General features: G+C 35.3%; 1 protein-coding gene across 1 annotated transcript in view; it reads left to right on the top strand.

Moving 5' to 3' along the window:
• The window catches only part of LOC115222501 (trafficking protein particle complex subunit 11), a 66256-nt gene that overhangs the window by 4961 nt on the left and 36880 nt on the right, over positions 1-24415 (top strand). Inside the window, exons 2-13 of the mRNA XM_036511620.1 lie at positions 6113-6315; positions 8575-8747; positions 9618-9688; positions 10867-10981; positions 13236-13335; positions 14006-14079; positions 15014-15110; positions 16318-16451; positions 18006-18147; positions 20246-20336; positions 22126-22205; positions 23668-23746. Of these exons, the coding sequence (XP_036367513.1) occupies positions 6115-6315; positions 8575-8747; positions 9618-9688; positions 10867-10981; positions 13236-13335; positions 14006-14079; positions 15014-15110; positions 16318-16451; positions 18006-18147; positions 20246-20336; positions 22126-22205; positions 23668-23746 (1357 nt within the window). The 5' untranslated portion in view covers positions 6113-6114. The remainder of the gene's footprint in view (positions 1-6112; positions 6316-8574; positions 8748-9617; positions 9689-10866; positions 10982-13235; positions 13336-14005; positions 14080-15013; positions 15111-16317; positions 16452-18005; positions 18148-20245; positions 20337-22125; positions 22206-23667; positions 23747-24415) is intronic.

Below are 24415 nucleotides of genomic sequence, written 5' to 3'. Positions count from 1 at the left end.
AGGTGTTTCTAGCATATCTCATGACCACCTTGTTTCTTTCTCCCTCTGACGAGTATTGATGTTTTTCAATATTTTCTATTTGTCGCATTCTCATTTATGTTACTAACATTTTTTTATCTTGAAAATTATGATTTTTATCGGTCATGGCATATGCTAGAAACAGCCAAATCTCCCTTAAATCACACAAATTTTCGTCTAAAAATATGCACTTTTTGGTTTTTAACCGAAAATGCTTCTATAGCTTTTAAGTGCGTAGTGTCCAAAAATATCATTGTGCTTAGTAATCTGAAAAATCCCTGTGAAAACGGAGAGTATTCCAACTTGGTGCTACCTATCTGCAACATCCGCCTGATGTTCTACTGTTTATAAAATGTATTATACAGGCACAGACAGGCATGGCGATGTGACTGAGCAACTTACTTCCTATCTATGCTACTTGGAATTCAGTCCTACTACTCAACATTTTGGTTACTTTGCGAGTAGATGTCTGAGAAGCAGTTGCTGGAAGAAGCTCGTTCGTTATGTGTGTGTTTGTTTTATCACCGCTTGACAACCGGTGCTGGTTTGTTTACATCCTCGTAGCATCGATCCAGCAAAAGAAACCCGATAGAATAAGTACCAAGCTTTAAAAAATAAGGGCATTCTTTCGATATTACTCGACAAAATGAATAAACATTTCACTTCGGTTATTTCCGTGGAAGCAAATGACAGTTCGATTCTGTTTTCTGCTTGGAAATTTGCGGATTTTACATACACACATGAAACATGTAAGAACAAATATGCAAGGCTTTTCTTCTTCAAGTTTAAAATGAGACATTGCTGGCATAATTTAAACGTTATATCAATACTCCACAACCCACGGAAAAGTTTTGATTTTGTCGAGTTATATCGAAAGAATGCCAACAAGTTCCTTCGTCTCTTACATGTGGAACGCGTTGATGTCTGCAAAAAAAATTTGAGGTGTTTATAAAATATGCCTGCAAAATTTTTCATAAACCTGCAATTCAGTTTAATTAATTTTTGTAGCCACCTATGCAAAATGATGATTTATTTGTAAATTGGGAGAAATGTAGCATGCCATGTCTATGTGGTCCCTTTTGTTTTGTAAAAGGAGACCGGTGGTTACATACAGATCGGACTATAACACTTTTAAATTTTGAATACTTGTTTCACCTGGTTTGATGCAAGGAATTGATTTGAGTGTGCATACCTTTATTTTGATCATTTACTTAAGATTTTTTTTCTCCCCCTCATTTTCATATTGTATACTTTTGTAATTTATACCTTTTTTTCAAGTGTAAATAAAATAAAGACTAAAACAGAAAATTCTGATTGTCAACGTGTTCTGTAAACTTTAGGAATATGCTATTCAGTTTGGCTGTCTTTGCATTTAGTTGTCTGTAGATTACAGACACATAATTTAGCAATGTGTATGTCAGAGTTCTCGGTGGATTAGAATAAAATATTCTGTCTAACAATAACTAAGATTAAGTGAGGAGGGTTGTCGTGTATCATATGTAACAATGTATGTATGTGAGAATGAATGAATGATATCTTCGTAGGAAAAAAGGCCGAAAAGACATTGCTGCTTCAAACGAAAGAAGGCCATTCCTTCGATATAACTCGACAAAATGAAAACTTTTCCCTTCGGGTATTTCCGTGGGTTGTGGAGTATAGATATAACGAAATTATGCCAGCAATGTCTCATTTTAAACTTTAAGAATAAAAGCCTTGCATATTTGTTCTTACCTGTTTCATGTGTGTATGTAAAATCTGCAAATTTCCAAGCAGAAAACAGAATCGAACTGTCATTTGCTTCCGAAAAAAATAGCGGCAATTATAGTAATTGTTATTTCTCATTTAGGTACAAGGCCAGCAATTTTGAGGGCAGGAGCAAATGCTAGGCCACTATTTTGTTTCATTGACCTCAAAAGTATGAAGGGAATAATAGTAATTTATTAACCACAAAAGAGTTTACTTTAAGAAAAACATTAAGAACAGCACAGGTCAAAACTTTGTGCGAGTGTGCATGTTTTTTGGTTTGAGAGTTTTGCATGTAATCATGTTTAAGAAAGAATAAATAAGAAGCTGTAATAAAAATTTAATAACGAGCATTCATTGAGAGGAAAGAGATGTTCAAGGGCTGCTGATGGAAAAGCTCCATAAAACTACAGGTGCCCTGACTTCTAGGGCAGGTACCTTTTCTCATCTTCGATTACAGGTATACGCTCAAGGCAAGTGCATTCCCTCACACCATGGTCTCCACTCTCCTCTACTTTTCAACAAAATGACTGGAAGGCAACACTTCCCTCTCCACCTTTATTTTCCTCTTCACGTGATACTGGCCAAATAGGAAAGTGTTTGTCTTCAGCCCCTTCAATCACATCCACCATACACCCTCTTTTGCCATGGCCCCAGGCATATGAAAACTACCTACCCTTCCCTTTTAAAAGAAAACAGTGGGGCAATCTTCATGATGGATTCAGTTGATAGCTAGATCCATCCTACACGTGTCATCAGATGTCCAACATGAACTTGCTGACAAATGCATGCCAGATGGTTTTGTCACCCTGTGCATATCACAGACATATTTGGCGGATTGCACTTCCATGCTTTAGCACCACCAGGCCAGGGATTCCTGGAAGCAAGAGAATATATGCTTCAGTGCAGTCATATGGGAACTAGCATAAGGCACAATAGTCAAGCAATAGCTGATGAGAGATACAATGTACACTTTAGTTACTCCTGCTGGACTCTTTGTGGATGGCTTCCTCTGGACACATTTCTGGGTGATTATTATTTTACTGGATAAATATTATGTTCGTCATCATCATTGTTTAACATCTGCTGGTGTTTTTTACATGCTACCTGCACAGGAGCCAGTCCAGCGGCACTGGCAACGACCACGCTCGAATGTTGTTTTTCACATACCACCGGCACATGTGCCAGTAAGGCAATGCTGGCAACAGTCACACTCAAATGGTGCTTTTTACATGCCACCAGCACTGGAGCCAGTCCATGACCCTGGCAACAATCACAGATATGCCTCTTTTAACGTTCCACTGGCATGACTGCCAATCAGGCGGTACTGTCATCAGCCACATCAGCGATTTTGATTTGATTTCACTTGCCTTAGTAGGTCTTCGCAAGCAAAGTTTATTGTCCAATGAATGAGGGGTATTCATAAGTGGGTTGGTTACACCAACTGGTATAGATCATAGGCTATGGTCTCACTTGGCTTTCCAGGTCTTCTCAAGCACAGCATATCTCCAAAGGTCTCGGTCACTAGTCATTGCCTTGGTAAGGCCCTATGTTCGAAGGTCGTGCTTCACTACTTCATCCCAGGTTTTCTTGGATTCTACCTCTTCCACAGGTTCCCTCAACTGCTAGGGTGTGACACTTTTTCACACAGTTGTTCTCATTCATTCACAACACATGACCATACAAGCATAGTCACCTCTCTTGCACATCACATCTGATGCTTCTTAAATCCAACTTTTCTCTCAGGGCGCTTTTACTCTGTCGTGTATGCACACTAACATTACACATCCAACAGAGGACACTGGCTTCGTTCCTTGCAAGCTTACGCATGTCCTCAGCAGTCACAGCCCATGTTTCACTGCCATACGACATGGCTGTTCGTACACATGCGTCATACAGTCTACCTTTTACTCTGAGCGAGAGGCCCTTTGTCACCAGCAGAGGTAGGAGCTCTCTGAACTTTTCCCGGGCTATTCTTATTCTAGCAGCTACACTTTCAGAGCATCCACCCCCGCTATTGACTTGGTCACCTAGGTAATGGAAGCTATCAACTACTTCTAGTTTTTCTCCCTGGAATGTGATGGGAGTTGTTCTCTGCATATTTTCATTGTTTATTGCTCCTGAGCATCTGCCACATACAAAAACTATCTTCCCAGTTAGCCTTCCTTTGATATTGCTGCACCTCTTATGTGTCCATAGCTTACACTGGGTACATCTTATAGAGTTTCTACCTAACCCTTTTCTACAGATCGAGCAGGGCCATCTATCTGGAGGGATTTATCAACCTTCCTACTTATTAAAACTTTGGTTTTAGCTAGGTTGACTCTAAGGCCCTTCAATTCTAATCCTTGCTTCCACACCTGAAGCTTTTCCTCTAGTTCTGATAGTAACTCAGCAATTAGAGCAAGGCCATCAGTATAGAGGAGCTCCCAGGGGCATCCCATCTTGAATTCCTCTGTTATTGCCTGGAGGACTATGATGAATAAGAGGGGGCTGAGGACTGATCCTTGGTGGACCCCTACCTGGAATTCTTCACTGTACTCATTGCCAACCCTCACCTTACTGACAGCGACCCTGTATATGGCTTGCACAGCTCTCACTAACCATTCATCTATCCCTAGTTTCCTCATTGACCACCAGATAGGGGATCAAAGGACCCTGTCAAAGGCTTTCTCCATGTCAATGAAACCCAGGTACAGAGGTTCATCTTTGGCTGGTTATTTCTCTTGCAGCTGTCTTACCAGAAATTTAGCGTCAGTGGTGCTTTTCTCTGGTACGAACCCAAACTGCATCTCATCTAAACTGACTCTCTCCCTAATCTGTTTGGCTACAACCCTCTCCGTGACCTTCATTACATGATCCAAAAACTTGATACTGCTGTAATTATTTGTATCTAAAGCATCACCTTTACTTTTGTAGCAGGTGACTATGGTGCTGCTACACCAGTCATTGGGTATGACTCCTTCATGTATCACCTGGTTAACTATACAAGTGACTAGGCTATAGCTGACACCACTAGATATTTTGAGCATCTCTGCAGTGATTCCTGATGGGCTGGGGGATTTCCCTGTCTTCATACTCTTAATTGCTAATCTTGCTTATTATAAAGGTTATTAAAAATGCAGAAATTTTCAGTAACTATGAATGGCAGTGCCCCTGTATGGCCACAGCCCTATGGCTGAAATAAGTAAAGGATAAAAGATATTTCTGTTGTCAGTATTTAAATTTGAACTGAGAGAATCATTGAAACTTAATAGCTTTTGCCGTAGAAGTCAAGCCACTATTTAGTTTCACCTACTCTTGTGAACCACAACTGGATTAACTTGAGTGTGCTGTTGCTAATGGTAATTTTTTGATTGGCATTCGTCACATTCACTCTAAGCACAAAATGATTAAAGATCCAAACTATAAAACTAAACATTGTATGTGTGAGTAATGACTCCTGTAAATATACATAAAAAATATAATTATTGAGTATAGTAAAAGTTTTTTTTTTTTATGAGATCTTCAGACATTATGGATATGTGGAAAAGGAGACTCGTATGTTTAGATGGAACAGAGTAGTAGAAGAAAACAAAATGTGCCAACTGAACAGGGAACAAAAAATATTGAAAACTTAATTATCAGATAGATTTCCGTGTGAGTGTATGATGGATGTAATGTCTTCTGTATGTGTTCAATAGACTTGTGTAGTGTATATTTCAGGTTTATTTCTTTACTACCCACAAGAGACTAAACACAGAGGGAACAAATAAGGACAGACAAACGGATTAAGTCGATTATATCGACCCCAGTGCGTAACTGGTACTTATTTAATCAACCCTGAAAGGATGAAAGGCAGACTCGACCTCGGTGGAATTTGAACTCAGGACATAGTGGCAGACAAAATACTGCCAAGCATTTCGCCCGGCATGCTAACATTTCTGCCAGCTCACCGCCTTGCGATTTGTATTGAGTGAACTAATGTTTAAGATGGAAGTATTTTCTGATTGTGAAGAAAAACCCCTTAGTTTTTATGATACAGTTTTGGTCATCATGTTTCTGTCATGTGTTAACTGCTTGTGCATGGAGAGTGATGAAGCTAACTTTCTCGTGTCCAATCATGTTAACATATAAGTTCAACAGTGCCTGGGCATCTGCACATTCTCAATGAACAGAAACTTCAATAACATCTTATAACAATGACCCTTTATTCCAATCTCTCTCACCAAAACACAAGCACTAAAAAAAGATCACAATGTTGTACTTCCTCAATGTGTTAACACTACTTCCTATTATAGTGTTCATTTACTTGTCAAACTATGTCTTTAATATTTGAAAACATTTTTTTCCTCTTTTACTTTAATTTCAGAAATGTCTTGGGCAGCTGAATTACCTGAGGAACTGCTGTGTCGACCTACTGGACTGGTGGTTTTAACTGGGCTTGATGTAGTTTATAATGCAATACACAAAGCTGTTTGGGATGCCTTTGTTAATAACAGGCGTCATGATCGTGTCTCCTTGAAATTTAAAGTCTTTGAAGGAGATCATGAATATCCAAAATGTCGATCAAAGGTAAGGTTGTTTGTTTGAGTTCAACATTATCATGGTTTTTAATGTCCACATGCTTGCATGGGTCAGACAGAATTTGTCGAGGTGGGTTTTCTATGGCCAAATGGCCTTCCAGACACTGACGTTCACCTATTTTCAAGCAAAGTAATATTTTCTCATGACTAGACATGTTTTCTGAGGATATTGGAAATAGACTCTCCTTGCACAAAGTAACACTCATTTTCATGCCAGTATGGAAAATGGATGTTAAACGTTTTCCATACTGGCATGGGTTGGATGGTTTGACTGAGATCTGGAGAGCCAGCGAATGCACCAGGCTCCAATTTGGTCTGGCAATGTTTCTATAGCTGGATACCTTTCGTAATGCCAGTCACTCCGAGAGCGTAGTGGGTGCTTTTTATGTGCCACAGCATGGGAGTCAGTCAGGTGGGCCTGGCAGCAATCATGTTTGGATAGTGCTTTTTACATGCCACTGGCATGGGGGCCAGTCAGTGGGTACTGGCATCAGCCACACTCAGATGGTACTTTTTACATGCCACCGGCATGGGAGCCAGTCAGGAGGTACTGGCAACAACTACGATATTGGTTTTACTTGACTCAACAGGTCTTCTCAAGCATATTATATTGCCTGATGCATCAGTGGTACTCTTAAATGAGTCGGATATGTATGGCTGCAATCTCATTTTAGTTGCCAGGTCTTCTTAATCACAGAATATCTCCAAAGGTCTCAGTCTCCTGTTATTGCCTCTGTGAGGCCCAACGTTCGATGGTCATGCCTCACCATCTCATCCCATATCTTCCTGGGTCTACCTCTTCCACAAGTTCCTTCCACAGTTAGGGAGTGGCACTTCCTCACACAGCTGTCCTCATCCATACGTAAAACATGACCATACCAGCACAGTCGTATCTCTTGCACACACACACACTTATAATATATATAATATATATATAAATTAGAAAAAACCACTATTATGTAATTCAAACAATGATAGACATAAACCATATCATATAGAAAAATAAAATATATGATAAAACATATATCTAGTTTATTATTATATAATATTTATTCATTTTTTTTGTATTTTTTGTGATTTAGATATATGTTTTATAATATATTTTATTTTTCTATATGATATGGTTTATGTCTATCATTGTTTGAATTACATAATACTGGTTTCCCTCTAATTTATATATATTATATATTTATATTATGAAATTTGATTTAATACTAAATAGAATTTTTCCCTGTAAGTTTTCACGAAACAATATTAGTGATTATATAGATGTCTGTTTGCTAATGTTTATATATGTCTACGTGTGTATATATTAATGTTTAGATGGGTGTGTGTGTGTATTTTTTCAATGTATATATTCACAAACATTAGAGCAGTGACTCCCAAACTGAGAAATCCCAAGCCATCTCACCAAAAATATTAGCAACATTATTTTTGCCACCCACCCTTACATCACATTATTACAAAATAAAATTTATATCCCTATAAATCTTCTTTCTTCACCATAATGTTGCATGTGTTTGAAGTGTTTTAAAAAAGCCATACTAATTATGTTAGATATTGCCATTTGTCAACCCACTTTTCAATCTCCTCTGAGAAACACTGCATTAGAGCATATGAATAAATGTGATTTCTGTGTTTATGTAAAACTGTTTGTGAATGTACATGTGTCTATATGTACTTATGAATATGTGAGTGAATATTTTTGGACAAATTATTTAATGTTTTATGTAAATCTTTATGAATTCAAATACTTGTCAGTGTGCATGAATGTTAATAAATGTATTCTAATACAGTTCTATATTTAAGAGATGAGGAATTATGTATATTATTTACATTTGATGGATATTTGTCCTCATCTTGTTTGTTAACACGTTTCGGCTGATATACCCTCCAGCCTTCATCAGGTGTCTTGGGGAAATTTCGAACCTGGATTTTCATTCCTAAGGTATTTTTCAATGTTATTATTCAGGCATATGGTGTAGTGGTTAAGAGTGCGGGCTACTAACCCCAAGATTACAAGTTCGATTCCAGGCAGAGACCTGAATAATAATAATAATATCGAAAAATACCTTAGGAATGAGAACCCAGGTTCAAAATTTTCCCTAGAAATCTGATGAAGGCTGGAAGGTATATCAGCTGAAACATTGTGTTGATGACAAACATGATGAGGACAAATATCCATCAAGTGTAAATAATGTAAATGAATTCTAATCATCAATTTCCTTTTGTATATTCATTATTTCAGCAACGAACATCATATGAATGGTATATTCCTAAAGGGATCTTAAAGAGATCCTGGATGAACAAACATTTGAGTCATGTTCCTGCTGTGGTGGTCATCTTTTTTGATTTGGATTGGGATGAACCGATGTGGAAAGAAAAACAAATGGAATGTGCAACTCGTGTTGAAATTGTGAGGTAAAATCTCATCTTACAAATAATCTTTTTTACTATAGATACAAGACCTAAAATCTGGGGTTGGAGGTAATCAATTGCTTCAGCCCCAGTGTCCAACTGGGGCTTATTTTATTAACCCTGAAAGGGTGAAAGGCAAAGTTGACCTCAGCAGAATTTGAACCCTTATCTTACAAATAATATAATCAGTTTATCTCAAGGCAAAATCATCATCATCATTTAATGTCCATAGTCCATGCTGGCATAAGTTGGGCAGCTTGACAGGATCCAGTTATCCTGAGGGCTGCATTGGTCTCCAATATCTGCATTGGCAAGGTTTCTATGGCTGGGTGCTCTTCTTAACACCAACCACTTTACAGAGTGTACTCAGTACTTTAAGAGTAGGGTCACCAAATAACTTACAAGGCAAGACCCCTTTGCAGAGTGGGGATGCAGTATTGAGGGAGGTGGTTTTGGACTAAGTGTTTAGAGGCTAAAGTATGATAGTGGGAAAGAAGCAAATGTTTTTCCATAGGCGAAATACGTGGCTTCCCCAGCAAGAAAAGGAGAAAGGATTGTATTGATGAGAATTTGGACATACACTCAAGATACAAGAAGGTGGGTTGAGGGAGGATATAAAAGCAGAGAATTGAAGATGGCTAGGTGGGTAGGTTCACTAGAGTGTGAAAGGAGAGTGACAGCTGGTACGAATGAGGATAAAGAATGCAGTGAATGGTAAACATGGATAGAGGCATGAGCAACGGTGCATCTCAATTGTAAGGAAAGTGGTGGCAATAGATGCTACTACATATAAGAAATATAAAATCAGGTGGTAAAATACAATTGTATTCCTGTACAAAATATATATCTTTTTTTCTTTCTTCTCTCTTTCAGAAACAGTCTGCTGGGCCGAGGCACAAAAGTTGACGTCGTTCTTATTCAGAAAAATGCACCTCTTCTTCCAGGTAAGAAATTGTTGTTGATTACCCTTTTCATTTATACATGATGTTGCATCTGCTGTAAGCATTTCTTCCACATTGTATTCTACATTACCATAATCCATCTAGATACCACCAATTCATTTGGGTATGTACTTGTGATAGACTGATGTCTTATCTTGATCTTCACTGTTATGTTTCTTACATATTACTATATTATACATTGTCACAGTCCACCTAGGTGTCTATAAGATCATCTGGTAATGTTAAATGTGATAGATTGATGTCTCATCCTGATGGAGGTTCATCTCTCATTCTCTTCTTTGTATTTCTGTAGACAACATTATATTCTACATTACCACAGTCCACCTACTTTTTAGTTAAGTACCTATTTATTCATTTTTACAAAGCAAAGATAGACAGTGACTTTGAAGTTCCAACTAACCAGCCATTATCAGACAGCCTGATGACAGTTGGTAAACTGAAACTTCAAAGTCACTAAATTATTTCCTTGTAAAAATTATATATACAAGAAAAAAATTGCAATGTATTTCGTGCAATTTGCCAAATGTAATCTCAAGTCATTGGTCAACTTTGGAATTTTGAGGCTATAGCAGAAGGCACAAGCTGCTATGCAGTAGAATTGAACCAGAGACCACATAATTACAAAGTGAAATTTCTAACCACACAGCCATTCAGAACAATTTATGTTCTGCATTCAAACTGTGCTAAGAACAACTTTGTCTTTCATCATTTTACAGTTGCTAACCTCTTAACATATTATCCTGTATATTTTCATCCAGAGATGTCTAGTAAATATACATTTGAACAAAAATATACTTTCTCTGTACTCTGAGTTATATATCACTTATCTCTAACCTGAAATACTTCATTCATGATGTTATTCCCATTTTCTATCATTAACTATCATTTTCTATCACCAACTTCATAATAAATCATAACTTCCTTATATACAGATTCAAAATAAATAATAAAAAAAAATATTTTTTGCATTGAAATTGAAAAAAAATGTGTATGTTAAGAGGTTAAAATAAAGTGTCAAAGTACCAATCAAATACTGAATCAATTGAGTTGACAACCCATCCAACTAAATGTAGACACCCTGTGTTTATATTAGAAATCATTATTATTATTACACATCCTTACCTCAACTAAACTAAGCTGTCTTATTTATATGTTTCTAGGAGAAGATGTAATAGCCACTGAACGAGCTGCAGCTCTGTGCACTGCCTGTGAACTGTCTATGAAGTCACTGTTTGTCTTACACCACACTGACCATTTAGTTGGTTATGTCATTAGGTAATGTCTCTTTATTGTTTTATATATTATTTTCTTTTTCATTCTTCTCTTTTTTTTCCTCCTGTTTCTTACTTTTCAGTTTTCTGTACTGGCATAATAAGTTTCATGGATGTTTTGCCATTCATGTCTGTTCTTGGTTAAAATTTGTGTACATTTGGCACATGGATGGCTATGCATTGAGATGCCTGCTTTCCAACCACATGATTTCAGGTTCACTGCATGGCACTTTGTGCAGGTGTCTTCTACTAAAGCCTTGTGCCAACCAAATCTTTGTGAGTGGATTTGATAGATGGAAATTGTGTGGAAGTCCCATGTGTGTGTGTATTCCAGGTTCCTTGCCCTGATACTGTGTGATAGTTGGATTGTTACTATCATACAAGTAGTGTCCTTCATTTCTAATCTTACAGGAAAACTTGAGCATGAGGAAATACCTTGTTTGGAAACAAGTGAGAGTTGGCAATAGGAAGGGCATCTGGCTGTACAAAATCAACCTCGGCAAATTCCATCTAACTCATGCAGCCATGGAAAAATGGATGTTAAATGGCAATGATTTTGTGGCAATAAGATTTTCTTTTTTTTCTTTTTCAAAGCTTAGAGGAAGAAAAGAAATGCCTATAATCTTTTATGCAGGGCATCCAAGACTGATCAAGGAGGAACTGATTCCTGGACTGGAGATTTGGTTCAAAAGCTTGCTAAAGTGTCATTACCACAAAAGGTAGATGTGAACCAGGTGGTGATGATAAACTGAGCAATTGATGAAGTCTACCATACATTGTATATCATATGTATTAATAATGGGTATCTAACTACATTTAATGAAACAGATCCAATAGCTCATAGGCAACAGCACACCCTGATTTCTTTTGTATTCTTTGCTATCAATAACAATAATAATAATGTGCTTATTGTTTACAGTGCTCAAGTGCACTACAACACATGAGAAAATGACAAAAAGAGGGGATAGAAAGCCACATTAAGTCATGTAAAGAAAGACAGTAATAATAACCAAAAATATATGCCCGGTACACAAGATATAATACAAGAAGACAGAAAAGGAAACAGTAAAAAGCTCAGAAAGAGGAAAGAGTGCATAGGTCTCTAGTTTATTACCATAGTTAAATGGTTATAAGTAGGCAGGCTATTTCAATACAGTATTCAAATGTCTGTCCAGATTTGCAACAACAAAAAAAAAATGATGTCCAATTCTGTAATAATAACAGTTATAATAATCATGATCATTATCAATTTAACATCCTCTTTTCCATGCTCACATGGGTTGGACAGAATTTTATTGAAGCAGATTTTCTATAGCCAGATACCCTTCCTGTGCTAACCCTCACCATTTCTCAAGCAAGGTAATATTTTCCCATGACGAACATGTTTTCACACAAGATTAGAAATGAAGGACACCACTTGTATGAATGCAATTTAAAAACAAGGAGACAGTAATATATACATATGATGGATTTCTTTTAGTTTCTGTCTACCAAATTCAGTAACTAGGCTTTGGTCTGCCTAGGACTATAACAAAAGACGCTACCCAAAGTACTATGAAATGGGACAGAACCAGAGACCATGCAGTTGGGAAGCAAACTCCTTACCACATGGCCACACCTGCACTTATAATGAATTGACCCTGGAGCAAAATACGGATTCCTGTAGCTAAGCTTAAGCTCCAAAACTGATGATTGCTTTTTAAAAATTATTGCATGTACCACTACTTATAATTTACTTTCTTTCCACTGTTATGAGTTCAGATCCTACTCATGTTGATTTCAGCTTTTCATCTCACAAGGGTAGGTAAAGTTGATACCAATCACCATCTGGGATTTATTCATTTGACTGCATCTCCCAGTCCCTTCCACAAATTTGCAATATTGGACCCAAGATGATAAGTCGTTATTACATTTTGCCAATGAGAAGTTGATTCACGGTTGCTCATCTTCAAAGAAATAGCAGTCAAGTTTTTATAATGGATAATGTAGTCTTGGATGCATAATTACCTGACTATGGTAAGGTGGTAATTTCTGAAATGTCTGATCATAGATCTGCCCAATCTGAGCTAGCTTAGTGGCTAAACAATATCATCATCACCACCACCACCACTCTTGTTGCTATCATCATCATCATCATCACCACCACCACCAAGACTCTTGTTGTTATTGTCATTACTATCTTCTTTCTTTTCGTTTCTAATTCTTTGGAATATCAATTAAAAGCTAGATTTATTATTGTCACATTTCTTTCATTCCAGGCTAGAAAATGCATTTTATGAACAATCACAAAATTATTATCACAATGAAGCCAGGAAAGTTAAAGCGCATAAAGATTTTCTCAACAAAATAACACATCAGGTAAGTTAATTATATTAATTATTTGTTGTGCATTCTTGGGTTAAATAATTAATTACAATATGTAGCCTGTAATAAATGGTACGTGGGTCTCTCTGATATTAAGATAAGGAATTTTCAAAGCAGATTTATAATTGTATGTTTAGTAAACTTATGATTTAACCCTTTCATTATTCCAATATTTCATCATTTTGGTATTTCTGTTGAAATCCACTGTTTTTGTTTCAATTAAGTTTGGAAACAATGAAGAATTTAGTTAAAAAAAAATTGTCATTATTAGGCTGGTGTTTGGAAGGTCAATTTTGATTTAGTTTTCCTTGAACCTTGTAGTTACCGTACTTCTGTTGAAATACTCTACTTTTGTTTCAATTAATTTTGAACATAATGGAAAAATTAGTAAAATAACTTTGTCATTATTAAGCTGAGAATTAATTAGAATACTAATTGTGGCATTTTGATGGAAAATTTTAATTTAAATCACTGTAAAACAAGAAGTCTCAGGCAGATTGGTATCAAAGGCTTTAAATACTTAGTAAAAATGTGTACTAAACATATGTTGTATTATGTCTATTTCATTTCCTAAATTGCTTGGATATTTAAAGTAATTTGATTTTGAATTAACTAAATGTATTGTTTTTAACTCCAATATATGTGTATGTATATATTTTTTCAGTTACTATTTGTCCGACACCAGTTCAAAATTGCATTTTTTAATGAACTTAAACAAGATTCACACACTGCTTTGAAGTAAGTATTCAGTTTTTTAATTTTATATTTTTTATACATACATATAAACAAATGTATGTATACACATTCATTTGTTGATTTAACACGTTTTTTTGTGTGTATGGTATGCTAACAAGAATTTGACTGGGAGTTATTTGAGGCAGGATTTTATGGCCTGATGTCGTCAACCTTTTCCTGTTTGCCAAGTAAGGGAATATTATTCAACAGGTCTTCAAAATCACAGAGCAACCAAATTTGTAATGTCAAGAAAGAATGTCAGTTTTGTGCAAATGGTGACATGCATGGAAATGTGTGTACATGCAGGTGTGTGTGTGTGTGTACAGCAGGTATCCTGCTGTTTCTATCAACTGAATTCACAGAAGGTATTGGTTGAATTAAGTGATAATAGAAGACACTTACCCAAGACACTGCTCAATAGTATTGACCACATTACTCTGGGCCAAAGACACTGCTCAATAGTATTGACCACATTACTCTGGGCCAAAGACAAACACCCCTCCTCACATGCTCTAAAGAAGGCCAAGGTTGTTTCATCTGCAGGGAAGGTGATGGCCTCGGTCTCTTGGGATGCAAAAGGCATTATGTTTGTTGACTATCCTCAAAAAGCCACACCATCAATAGAGAGTACAATGCCAACTTGCTAAGGCATTTAAAGAAGGCTGTCAATATCAAACACCCAGGAAAACTGACAAAAGGGTCTTGTTTCATCAGGACAATACTCCAGCACATAAGTCTTTACTTTCAGTGACTGCTGTACATGACTGTGGCTTTGAACTGGTTCCCTCTTCTCCTGATTTGGCCCCAACTAACTGTCATCTGTTTCCCAATATGACAAAAAAACTTGGCTGGGTACTAGTATTGGTGCGATGATGTCATGTATAAACTATTTTTCCCCTCTCGTATCTAAATTCAAACACATGTTCATTTATTGTAGACATTATAAGCAAGCTTATGGACAAATTCAAGAACTACGAATGCATGAAACCAATTTACTAGAAATCAAAACCATTGCCGGCTTTGTCAATTACAAAGTAAGCTGTTATTATTTTAATTATCAAAATACATAACTAATAAAAGTATTATCATCATCTTCATTATTGAGTCTCTTTTCACCATCATTTTTCATGTCCACTTTTCCATGCTTACATGGGTGAGATGGATTTCTTGAGGCAGAATTTCTATGTCCAGAGCCCTTCTTGTCGGCAACTCTTGCCTATTTCCAGGCAAAGCAGTATTTCCTATTGCCTGACATTTTTTCCTCAGAAGATTGACAACAAGCAACATTGCTTGTACAATGCTGATACTCACAACCACACATGATGTCAAGGCAAGGATACACACACATAAACATATATGACAGGCTTCTTTCAGTTTCCATCTACCAAATCCACTAATTTTTGTTTTGGAAGAAGGTCACTATGATGTCACCATAGAATGAAGTAAAGACTGTATTTTTAATTATCTTGAAATATCCCAGTAGATAATTCCTGCCAGATTAGCACGTGTAAACCCAGTATTTCATGTTGTATGTCATAGCAACTGTTTCTTATTTCTTCATTGTTTTCTTGGAAGCGATTCATCTTGATGTCAACATATTTGCGTACTTCCAGAATTTTGACAAACAGGCTATATGAGACTGAATCATCATCATCGTTTAGCGTCCGCTTTCCATGCTAGCATGGGTTGAATGATTTGACTGAGGTTTGGTGAACCAGATGGCTGCACCAGGCTCCAATCTGATCTGGCAGAGTTTCTACAGCTTCCTAATGCCAACCACTCTGAGAGTGTAGTGGGTGCTTTTACGTGTCACCAGCACGAGGGCCAGTCAGGCGGTACTGGCAACGGCCATGCTCAAATTTTTTTTTTATGTGCCACCTGCACAGGAGCCAGTCCAGCAGCACTGGCAACGACCTCGCTCAAATGTTTTTTCACGTGCCACCAGCACAAGTGCCAGTAAGGCGACACAAGTAACAATCATGCTCGAATGATGTTTTTTTGTGCAATGTGTACTAGCACATAATATTTATTTTAGTTATTCCTTCATATGTTCTCATGTTCAAGCGCCATTTTGTTAATAAGGAGTTGTCAATGGATTCTCAGATCTTGGATATACACCCTTTCTGTTTTACATGTATTAAATTGTCTATCTTTTTCGTTGTAAATGTCCAGTCATACTGTTGGATAATAAACTTTAGAGTGTTGTTTGTAATTTATTGTTTCCCTATTTTTACCCTTCAGATTTGCAGGCTATCATTTCAACATAATGCTCCTCTAGATGCCATTGCCCAGTTCCGAAGACACATTGACTTTTTCAAGAATCGAATTGGAGTTTCTGATTTGTCTTTTGAGCACAATGCTTGGATGTCAAAACAGTAAGTTACTTATACATATTTTTATATCTGCACCTGCGAAGCTTGAGCTTTCTCCGTGACATTTCTGTCAGAAGTTAATGTTTTCTAAATCAAAAAGTGAAAGTTCTCTGATGTCAATTTCTTGCAACAAATTCTCTTTGTACATCTCTACAAGCATCCACCTGCAAGATGCAGGTCTGCACTCTTTATTTTTCAGGCAATGACTGGTATCCTTCAAATCTCTTTTGTACACCCAATTATAACAGACTGAGTTTATAGTCTTTTGGCTTTTAATCTATCTTCATTATCTTTTCAATGTCCACTTTTTCATACTTACTTCGGTCAGGTAGATTTTGTTGAGGCGAATTTTCTATGGCTGGATGCTCTTCCTGTCATCATCTCTCACCTGTTTCCTAGTAAGCTAGTTTTTCCCCATAACTAGACACAATTTTCCTATATCAGTGAATGGATGACAGAATTGGTTGAACATTGGACAAAATTCTTTGTGGTATTTTGTTACATTCTGAGTTTAGGTCCTGTCTAGATCAGCTTTGCCCCTCATCATTCTGAGGTTAATAAAATAAGTACCAGTTAAATATTGCTAGAGAGTGGGTAGTTATTACCAACTGTATCTTAAAAAGCACTATGTCCACAGTCTAATGACTAAAACCAGTAAAATATATCAAAAACAACCTGTATTTCATAACTATTGTTTAAAGACTGGATATTGCAAAATTAGTAAAGGGCCTTACAAACTACTCTGCAGTATATAGTTACTTGTCGCCCTGTGTTCAAATGTTAATGATATCAAATTTGCCTTTTATCCAGCTTTGTTTAATTAAATAAAAAACCAATCAAGTTTTAGAATTGTGGAACAGTTAGAGATCATTCCTTTCTATCTTTAATCTTTTATTTGTTTCAGTTTTTGGACTGTAACCATGCTAGGGCACTACCTTGAAGGGTTATAATCAAATAAATCATTCCCAGCACTTATTTTTAAAGTCTGATATTTATTCTATCAGTCACTTTTGCTGAACTGCTTTGTTACAAGGACATACACAAAAGCATCATTGGTTGTCAAGCAATGGTGGAGAACAAAGCAATGAAACAAGCACGCACGCAATGTGCTTCGTCAGTTTCCATTTATTAAATACAATCATATGGCATAGGTTGGCCAGGGGCTATAGTAGAAGACACTTGTCTAAGTGCCACACTGTAGTATTGAACCGAAAACCACATGGTTGCAAAGCAAGCTTCTTAACTACACAACTAATCCTGTGCTAGAATTATTACCTTAAAATTAAATTTTTTTTTAAGCAATTTGTGATTTTAAATGATTTTTTTTTTTTTTTATTCCTCATAAATTTGCTTACAAAAACATCTAATAAATTATAACATTCTAAAAGTGTTATTTCACATACTTCAAATTTCTGTGATATATAATATGTAAAAATATAGTAAAATATAATTTTATGTATTAAACCTAACAAAAAAATGTGAGTCAAAAATATTTTTGACAAATAAATAAAAAGAACAATTACATGTTATTTTTGTTTTCACTTTTTTTTTGTACAGATTTCAAGTATTTGGTGATTTATTTGATGAAGCTATAAAACTAGGTTTGACAGCAATTCAGACACAACACCCAGGTTTCTATTATCAGCATGCTGCCAATCTGTCTATTGCCCGTAAATCGCTCTGCGGTCAACTTTGTAAAGTAAGTATATCTGCATAGAGTGAGAGAGAGGAAGAGAGTTATATATAGATATATGTTTATGTATTGAGAAAAAAGAGGCAGTCAGAATTTAGGATAATTTTTTTATTAGAACTTTCGTTTGTTAACCAAGTTCTTCAAGACAAAAATTAAGACCAAAGTGGTCTTAATTTTCATCTTGAAGAGTTTGGTTAACAAACAAAATCACTTATAAAGAATTATTCAAAATTCTGACTGCCTCCTTTTTCTCAGTATACAATATCTGTACACCACTTCAAGCACTCTATACATATGAACATATATATGTATATATAAACTTAAAAATATACATAATGTGTTTTTGTGTCAAGTGGATTTATATATGGATTTGCAGGACACCTGAGATCATTACACAACTGTTTAACTTGCCAATCATATCTCTCTTTTATCTTCTTTGTGAGGTTCAACACGTGAAGATCATTTTTCACTATGTATGTTTTAATATTTCATTTAGACATTGCAACACTAATAACCTGGTATAGAACTCAGTGTTAGTCAGGTACAGTGCAGTAATAAGTAAAGAATTCTTATTTTTCCAAAATAAATTGGACTTCGTGTTTTAGACTCTGATGAAGCTATAAGGTGTTACTCAGGTACTCAACTATGAATCCACTGTATCTTATAGCAGAAACAGCTGTAAGCTAATGGAGTTCATAGGATTATTGCTTATTCCTTTGTCATCTCTCTTTTTTATATATATATATATATATATATATAAATTTACTTCTAATATAGGATAAAATTTTTCCAAAATTTCATCAAGTGGCCAGCATATTAAAAATACCTTTTAAGGTGGAAATTATAAACAATTATAAATAAGAGCAAAAGAAAAAAATTCTATGCCAATATGCTGAGAAATAGACTTTAAATCATCAATCACCACATACAATATACATCACTATAAATACACATCATGTTGACTTGAAAGCAAGGTAACAGAATTTTTTCTTTTTAATTCATTATCTCTGTATCGAACAATTTTGGGATTAATCCAGCAGATTTTTCCACTCATCAGCAGAGAATATGATAAGAAATATATGAAATACTTACAAGCACCCATAAAGATTGTGGTGGTTGATGATTTAAAATCTATTTCTCAGCATATTGGCATTAGAAAATTTTTCTTTTGCCCTTATTTATAATTGTTTATGTATATATGAGAGAGAGAGAGAGAGAGGCGAAAAACTATCTGGAGGGCAGTATTGCTGATACTATATAATTGTTTTTGTTGCCTCCAATAGAAGTTCTATGTGCAACATCAGTTGAAGTGGCCAAATAGCTTCAAATCAAATCAACTTGAGATTTGAAAACCCTTGGAAGAATTTAGACATAAAAACTATAAAGATTGTTCATTGTGCAAGATTAGTAAAATGCGACAATCAGAATATGGTTTTGCGTTGAAAACTACTCCTTGGAATCCTATTTATATAATCATCACCATTGTCGTAATGTATTTGAATCTTTTTAAAAGTTGGCATCTTATAACTCACTGGGTTTCTTTGTCATTGAGTATTCAGAACAGCAATAGAACAAACTGGCTGCCTTTGCTATGTATGTCTATAAATACAGTTTTTTTTTCTCTATCTGACTACCCTACCAATCACACAGATGTCTGTGTGTGTGTGTGTGTGTGTGGTGTTGATGTAAAAACATAGACACTAGCAGCTAATGGCAGCAGTGGGTATTGTTGCATTGATGATGGTGATGGCAGTAGATGGTAGTGATACTGCTCACAGTGATACCATCAGTAGATGGTAGTGATACAGCAGTGAACCTATAAGATGACAACAGGTTCCAAAGATGATATCCATTGTGTTTATTTGTTTTTACTTCAAGTAAAAACAAAGGTTGGACACGCATTTTGACCTCAGAAATAATTGGATTAATAATTTTTTGTAAAGAATATAAAAGTTGCTTGTTAATTTCTAATTTAGTTCCATTGTAATTAGAAACTTATTTTGTTGATAATAAAGATCATGACATATATTTCATGTGATTGTTCCATTATACCTTATAGAGTTTCAAATTGTTCATTGTAATTTCGGTTATTTTCTTCATTCAGCCTGTAACTAGTCAACTTAACTGGAATCCACTTGAAAATTTGGGCAATTTAGATTTTTATGGTCAAAGACCCTGGAGACAAGGACATCAAAGTAAGTGACATTTTTTTGTACACACTCTCTCTCTTTCTTTCTCACTCTCTCTCTCTCACTCTCTCTCTCTCCATGACCCCTATTTTTAAAAAGCAGGTTACCTCAGTTCTTTAATAATAGAGGGTTTTTTGTCTTTTGGGTTTTTTTTTAAGGAAACTGCCTAATTATTTTTAAAACTGTTACACTGTACTTGTGCTGCTATTGCTGTGGTGACAATGCTGAGAATATTTTGATCTTGTCAGACCTCAGCAGCAAGGCAAAGCCTGACTATCGCTCCCTGAATAATTAGAAATATACATAAAGAGTTCTGCAAATAATCACTGAATGGCATGATAAATTAAAGGAAAATGCCTAGGGATACCTGCTGTCTAGCTGAAAATAATCATCATCACCATTATATAGTGAACAGTTTGAGCCTTCAAGTTATACCTACTCAATAAGGATATAAGCCGTTTTGAGTTCATGGATTTATTTTTTGTTCCTCTCCACTATCACACACACACACACACTGTTGCCAACACTTAGCCTGTTTCCAGACAAGGTAAAATTTCTCCCATGAAAGGCTGAAGATAATAGAATACTGAAACATGGATGCACACATGCATATATACATACAGGGGTGGGTGAAAAAGTAGGTATACAGTTATAAAAAAAAGACCCCATGTACAATACTCGTTTTTATTGAAAAAATTAAAAGCTAGATTCATTTTTGATATTTTCAGTGTCATTTATCATAATACATTAATCATAACTATAATAATACTTTTATTGTAACTTTTATTTTTTTTGATAAAAAATAAATGAGTATTGTATGTGTTTTCTTTTTTCATAACTGTAAACCTACTTTTGCACCACTACCCCCTATATATATACCAGGGTTCTTTCAGTTTTCATCTACCATATCCATCACAAGGCTTTGGTTGACCCAGTGCTGAGGTGCCATACAATGGGACCCAACCCAATACAATGTGGTTGGGAAACAAGCTTCCCAACCACATAGCCATTACCTTGCTGCCAGCTTGCTGGAATTTATAAAAGAGTAATATAAACCTGAAGCAAGGATTATGAAAATTTTTTAAAGAATTATTGAAATGTATTAAGGATATAGGTGGCTGTGTGGTGAGAAGTTTGAATTCATGTGTTGAAGCAAATTTTATTGTCTGGGAAGAATCATACTGCCTTAATGTCAACATCCATTGACAAGGTTGCAAAAGGAACAAAAATTTTCGAAGAAAAAATATATTAATAATAAATGAGTGGAAATCAAACCGGTGAGTGTGTTAGATAATAAGGCATTAAGACAGTATGAGTCTCCCAAGATACAAAATGTAGTTTACATGCAAAAGCAGTGTTGCAAATAATCAAACATTTAGAACTATATGGTTCTGGATTCAATTCCACTGCATGGCTCATTAGGCAACTATCACTTTCTAGAGCTCCAAGCCAACAAAAATCTTGTGAATGGATTTGGCAGAGGAAAATAGAAAGACACTGATTGTGTATGTGTCCATTTATGTATCTATGTGCATGTATGTTTGTGTTTGTCTACTACCACCACTTGGCAACTGGTGTTGATTTGTTTATACCTATGTAAGTTACGAGGTCAGCAAAAGAGATTAATTATAAAAAGTACCATGCTTTAAGAAAATAAGTGGTGGAGTCAATTTGTTTGACTAAACTCTTCAAAATTTTGCCCCAGTATGGCTGAAATCTAATGACTGAAACAAGTAAAAAATTAAAAGAATATAATTGTTACTCCCTATTTTATTTCTTTTCTTTTTTTTTCCAGGTATTGATCCTCCTGATATTGAGAAAGAAAAGGAAGGTATTATGGCTCTTCAAAATATGGAAAGAGATGTAGATCATTCGGTATGTAATATAATTTTGTTATTACTCATTTTCACCCCCACCCCACCCCGCCACTGCAATCTGGAATGTAGCCATACGCATTCTTGATATCTAAATAATTTTCATCATATTCAGAATCAATGCTTTCTCCAGATTGAAGTGCATTGTAGCTTGTGATAGATTAAGAAGTTTAATAACAATTGGTAAAGATGGAGAGTTTCTTACAATGCAAACAAGGCAAGTTAGAGAACAGAGTAAAGAAATGTCACATTTCTTTACTCTGTTCACTTCTGATGAATTAGCCTTTGTACCTGAAATATATATTATAAGAAGCTGGTGGTCTTAGTTATTTTTTAGCTTTATTTCTTTCTTTAGATTGTCCGACTTACACAAAAAGAAAATAAAATGAAAATAAAGGATATTTTGGCTAAAGTCATTTTTCATAATTTTAGGTAAACAAAAATTGACTGTTTTTTTTTGTATTTGTAAATAGTTCAAAATACAAAATGTACTTTGTTTTTGTATCTGATTTGAAAAATACTTTGTGAATTCATGTGTTGAAGCAAATTTTGTTGTGTTTGGGAAGAGTCATACAGTCTTAATGTCAACATCAATTGGCAAGGTTACAAAAGCCACAAAAATTTTGGAAGAAAAAATATATAAATAGTAAATGAGTGGAAATCGAACCAATGAGTGTGTTTGGATAATAAGGCATTAAGACAATATAACTCTCCCCAGACACAAAATGTAGTTTGCACACAAAATCAGTGTTGAAAATAATCAAACATTTAGAACAATTCAATTATGTTTGGGCTATATTTGGCTTGTATAAAGGAGTATTCACTGATAATTTGCCATAGAGAACCTTTTTTGCATTAGGTAAAATGTGAATATATAATGTAAAACAATATGATGTTTAACACACATCTTTTTCTAAGATGTTAGCAATATTGTGTGAATTTTTATAACTTCAAAGGCTGATATTAGTTTTAAATCTATTGGATGTCTAGCTTGTCTCTTGACTAACTGAAGACAGCATAGAATTACTTAATGGCAGTAAGTATACTAATTTGTACAGGTGTTGAGATGGTAAATTTGGACAAGACAAAATTTTTTTTGAAATACCATCTAGCATAACATTAATAGTGTAGTTTAGTAAGTGAGGTCATAGTTTAATTTGAAAACATAGTTGTATGTGTATATCATATTTAGTTTACTGTATGTGAAAGGTATGTATGTATATTTATTTATATTATTCATATACAGGCATAGGTGAAGTTTGCCTTGCATCCACATTTCTTTATATTTATATATATATATATATAGATAGATTGTATATATTAATGGAACATTTTCTGTCCCTTATTCTATCAACTTTGGCCATAGAAAATCTGCTTCAGCAAATTCTGTCTGCCCCATGGAAAAGTGAATGTCAAATGATGTTTTATACATATATAAATTCAGTCTTATTATTTATTTGTAGTGGATTATCATTCCTCAGTTAAGTAGTGCCGTGGCTCAGTTCAAAAAATACAAGTCTCCAAGAATGAAAAGACATTTAAGTAAGTTTGAGTTATTGTTCATTTATTGATGTTGTTGCCATAATATGCATGTGTATATGTTGTTGAGAAGACCTATATTCAAAGGCATTTCAGCCATGACCATCCTGTGTTCCCCACCCACCCCCGTTAGTTACCTAGAATTGCGTTATTGTTCATTTATTGATGTTGTTGCCATAATATGCATGTGTATATGTTGTTGAGAAGACCTATATTCAAAGGCATTTCAGCCATGGCCATCCTGTGTTCCCCACCCACCCCCGTTAGTTACCTAGAATTGCGTTATATAATAAACCTTTCCCTTTTTTAAAGTTAATTGACTGATATATGAGAAAGATTCAGCTGCTATTTCTGGCTGCTCTAGCAACCACATATAAGGTTATATGTATATATTTGTGTGTGTGTGCATGTATGCATGCATGCACATTTAGCATCAGCAGTAATCTTGAAGGCTTCTTTTCAGTGGTGTGACTGTCCAGTTGTTTTGAGTTTCTCAAACATAATGGTTCTAGGTTTACATTAGTGTTACTTGAGAGAGACGTGATTGCTATTTCTAACAAGGCAAGTGATCACATAATAGTCTCTCTCTTCCTCTCCCTCTCACTCTTTTGCCTTCATATATGTGTGCTTTGTATCTTTATGTGTGTGTGTTGTCTATGTTGTGTTTGTTGA

The sequence above is a fragment of the Octopus sinensis genome, linkage group LG20 (genome assembly GCF_006345805.1).
Source record: "Octopus sinensis linkage group LG20, ASM634580v1, whole genome shotgun sequence".
NCBI lineage: Eukaryota > Metazoa > Mollusca > Cephalopoda > Octopoda > Octopodidae > Octopus > Octopus sinensis.
Note: the sequence above shows the minus strand (reverse complement) of the source record. Positions and strands in the feature narration are given on the sequence as shown.